The sequence below is a fragment of the chloroplast genome of Quercus robur (assembly GCF_932294415.1).
Source record: "Quercus robur cultivar Fastigiata chloroplast, complete genome".
NCBI lineage: Eukaryota > Viridiplantae > Streptophyta > Magnoliopsida > Fagales > Fagaceae > Quercus > Quercus robur.
This window is the reverse complement of record NC_046388.1, coordinates 97,501-100,000: the sequence shown is the minus strand read 5'-3', so window position 1 is coordinate 100,000 and position 2,500 is coordinate 97,501. Positions and strand designations below refer to the sequence as shown.

At 39.4% G+C, this 2,500-nt stretch overlaps 1 protein-coding gene across 1 annotated transcript in view; it reads right to left on the bottom strand. All coding sequences in view use genetic code 11, as the record gives it.

Annotated features, from left to right (window-relative positions):
- Positions 1-476: 476 nt before the first annotated feature.
- ycf2 (hypothetical chloroplast RF21) overlaps positions 477-2,500 on the bottom strand; it is a 6,822-nt gene continuing 4,798 nt past the window's right edge. Inside the window, exon 1 of the mRNA in view lies at positions 477-2,500. This exon is cut by the window's right edge and continues 4,798 nt beyond it. Coding sequence (YP_009733797.1) covers positions 477-2,500 — 2,024 coding nt within the window.

The following is a 2,500-nucleotide window of genomic DNA, read 5'->3' as shown; positions in this document are numbered from 1 at the left end:
AATTAGAATTAGGCTCGCGGTCAACTGGAATGTGTATTATCCATATAGGCGATCTTTCAATTGAGAAGATCCGTCGACCTGAGAAACTAAGAGAAAGGTCTATTAAACCAATGATTCGTTATTGTAACAGATAGCAACAACCATTTCATCCGACATGCGTATTTTTGATTTTCCAATGGATTTACATCTTTCATTAATGGAAATTTTTTGATGTAGTGAGTACTAGCTCTGGTTGTTCGCTGTTCAAGAATTCTTGTTTAGGCAGTTCATATCATCCATACATAATGTTTTGATCTAAGATTTCAATTCTTCCGTGTTTCAGCAGTAGTAAGTATATTGTTCCACGGAACTAAGGTCCAAAATATGGAAGAAAGAGGTGTTTCCACGACTCTACCACCCAGTCAATTCTGTTCCGCTTAATCCCTATTTCATGGCCACATATCTTTCCGGCTAAGGAATGGTAAACCTTTCTCTTGTTACATGAATCCCATTTTCGTTTCATCCGGGAAAAGCCATCTTTTTTTCAACAATGTCTTTGTCATTTGATCCAATAGCGTTCCGTTAGATAGGAACAGATTTGATAAATACTGATAACTCTCGGATGGAGTATTAGAACGGAAAAATCCATTAGATAATGAACTATTGGTTCTAAGCCATCTCTGGCGATAAATCAACAATTCGAAGTGCTTTTCTTGCGTATTCTTGATAAACCAGCGTTTATATATAGATGTAGGAAGGTCTGTTTGGTAAGTAAGAAGCCCCTTTGGCATCTCTTCATCTGCAAAGAATTCTCGATGTGAAAACACAGAGACAAAGGGCGGATCTTTGAATAGGAAAAAAAGTGGATCCGCAGGGTCCCAAATGAATTGGCTTATTAGAAAAAAGCCTTGTTCTTTGGAAGATCTATCTCTTGTCTGGTACTGCACGGTTCCACTCTGCAAGAACTCCGAATCATTCTCTTGAAGCTCATCCTCTTCATCATAAATGATCCGCTTGCCCCGAAATGACCTAGCCCAATAGGGAAATCCCAATTCATTGGGCCTTTCGATACAATCAAATAGAAAGCCCCAAGGGCGCCATATTCTAGGAGCCCAAACTATGTGATTGAATAAATCCTCCTCTATCTGTTGCGGGTCGAGGACTCCTTCTCGTTCCCCTTCTTCTTCAAACTCCGATTCGTATTGTTCATAGAGAAATCTCTGATCAACGATAGAACAAGATCCAGTTTGCATCATATCTAAGGGATTCCTTGGTTCGGGCCGAAGAAGCAATGTCATTCGATCATTATCAAACTGAATGCAATCTTTTTCTGTCCGTGAGGATCCCACCAGGGCGCCTTCTACTTCTAATAGGCCATGAACTAGATCAGAATCATTCTCAACGAGTCCATAAGAAGTGATCCCATTTTTTTCATCGGGTCCGGGTAAAGACCAAAGGTCTTGAGCGACCGATCCGGCAGAACAACTCAAAAGGTAAAGAAGTATCGTTAATTTCTTCATGCTCGTTCCAAGTTCGAAGTACCATTTGTACAAATAAGAATCCCCTTCGTTACATGATTTCTTCTTCATATAGATAGATATAGGATCTATGGAGCAATTACTTAGAAGTACATTTTGTGCAACAGCCCTTCCTATCTGATAGAAAAGGATCCCATGATCATGAACCGATCTTACCTGGGATCGCAAATCCCAAGTTTGTCTATGAAGAGCAGATCTAATTATATTAGTGTCTATAATTAATTTCTTCTGTGTAATACTAATTGATAGGGCCTCATTGGTAAGTGCTACAAGATCTCGTACATTGGAACCCATGGTTATGGACCCGAATCCATTAGCATTAGTATGGAACATTTTCTTTTCCAAGTGAAATCCCCTAGTATATGAAAGAGTGAAAAAGTGCTTTCGTTGTTGTGGAATAAGAAGCCTTCGTATCTTAATGCATGTATTTAATTTATTCGGAGCTATTAGAGCGGGATCTACTTTTTGGGGAATATGAGTCGAAGCAATAACAAGAATATTTCTAGTGGAACGTCTTTCACAATCCCTGGAGAGATAGTTCACTAATAGACCGAGGGATAAGTAATTCGACTCATTCACATCTAGATCATGAATGTTTGGAATCCATATTATGCAAGGAGACATTGCTTTTGCTAATTCGAATTGAAGGGTGATATAAAATCGGTCTATTTCCGGCATCATATCCATAGTTAGCGCATTCGTCATAGTTAGAAGCTCCAGCTCCGTATCAAGGTCACGGTCAATATCGTCACTATCATCAATAAGAAAACCCTTAGGCTTGTTATCCAGGAACTTGTTCAGAAATACTGTAATGAAAGGAACATAGGAGTTTTCCGCTAGGTATTTGACCAAATAGGATTGTCCAGTTCCTATAGAACCTATCACTAAAATACCCCTAGAGGGGGATAGGGCTAAGCGGAGCGAAAAGGGTTTTCCATGAGATGGGAAATGAAAACTATTAGCCTCACACGAGGTTTGTGAAT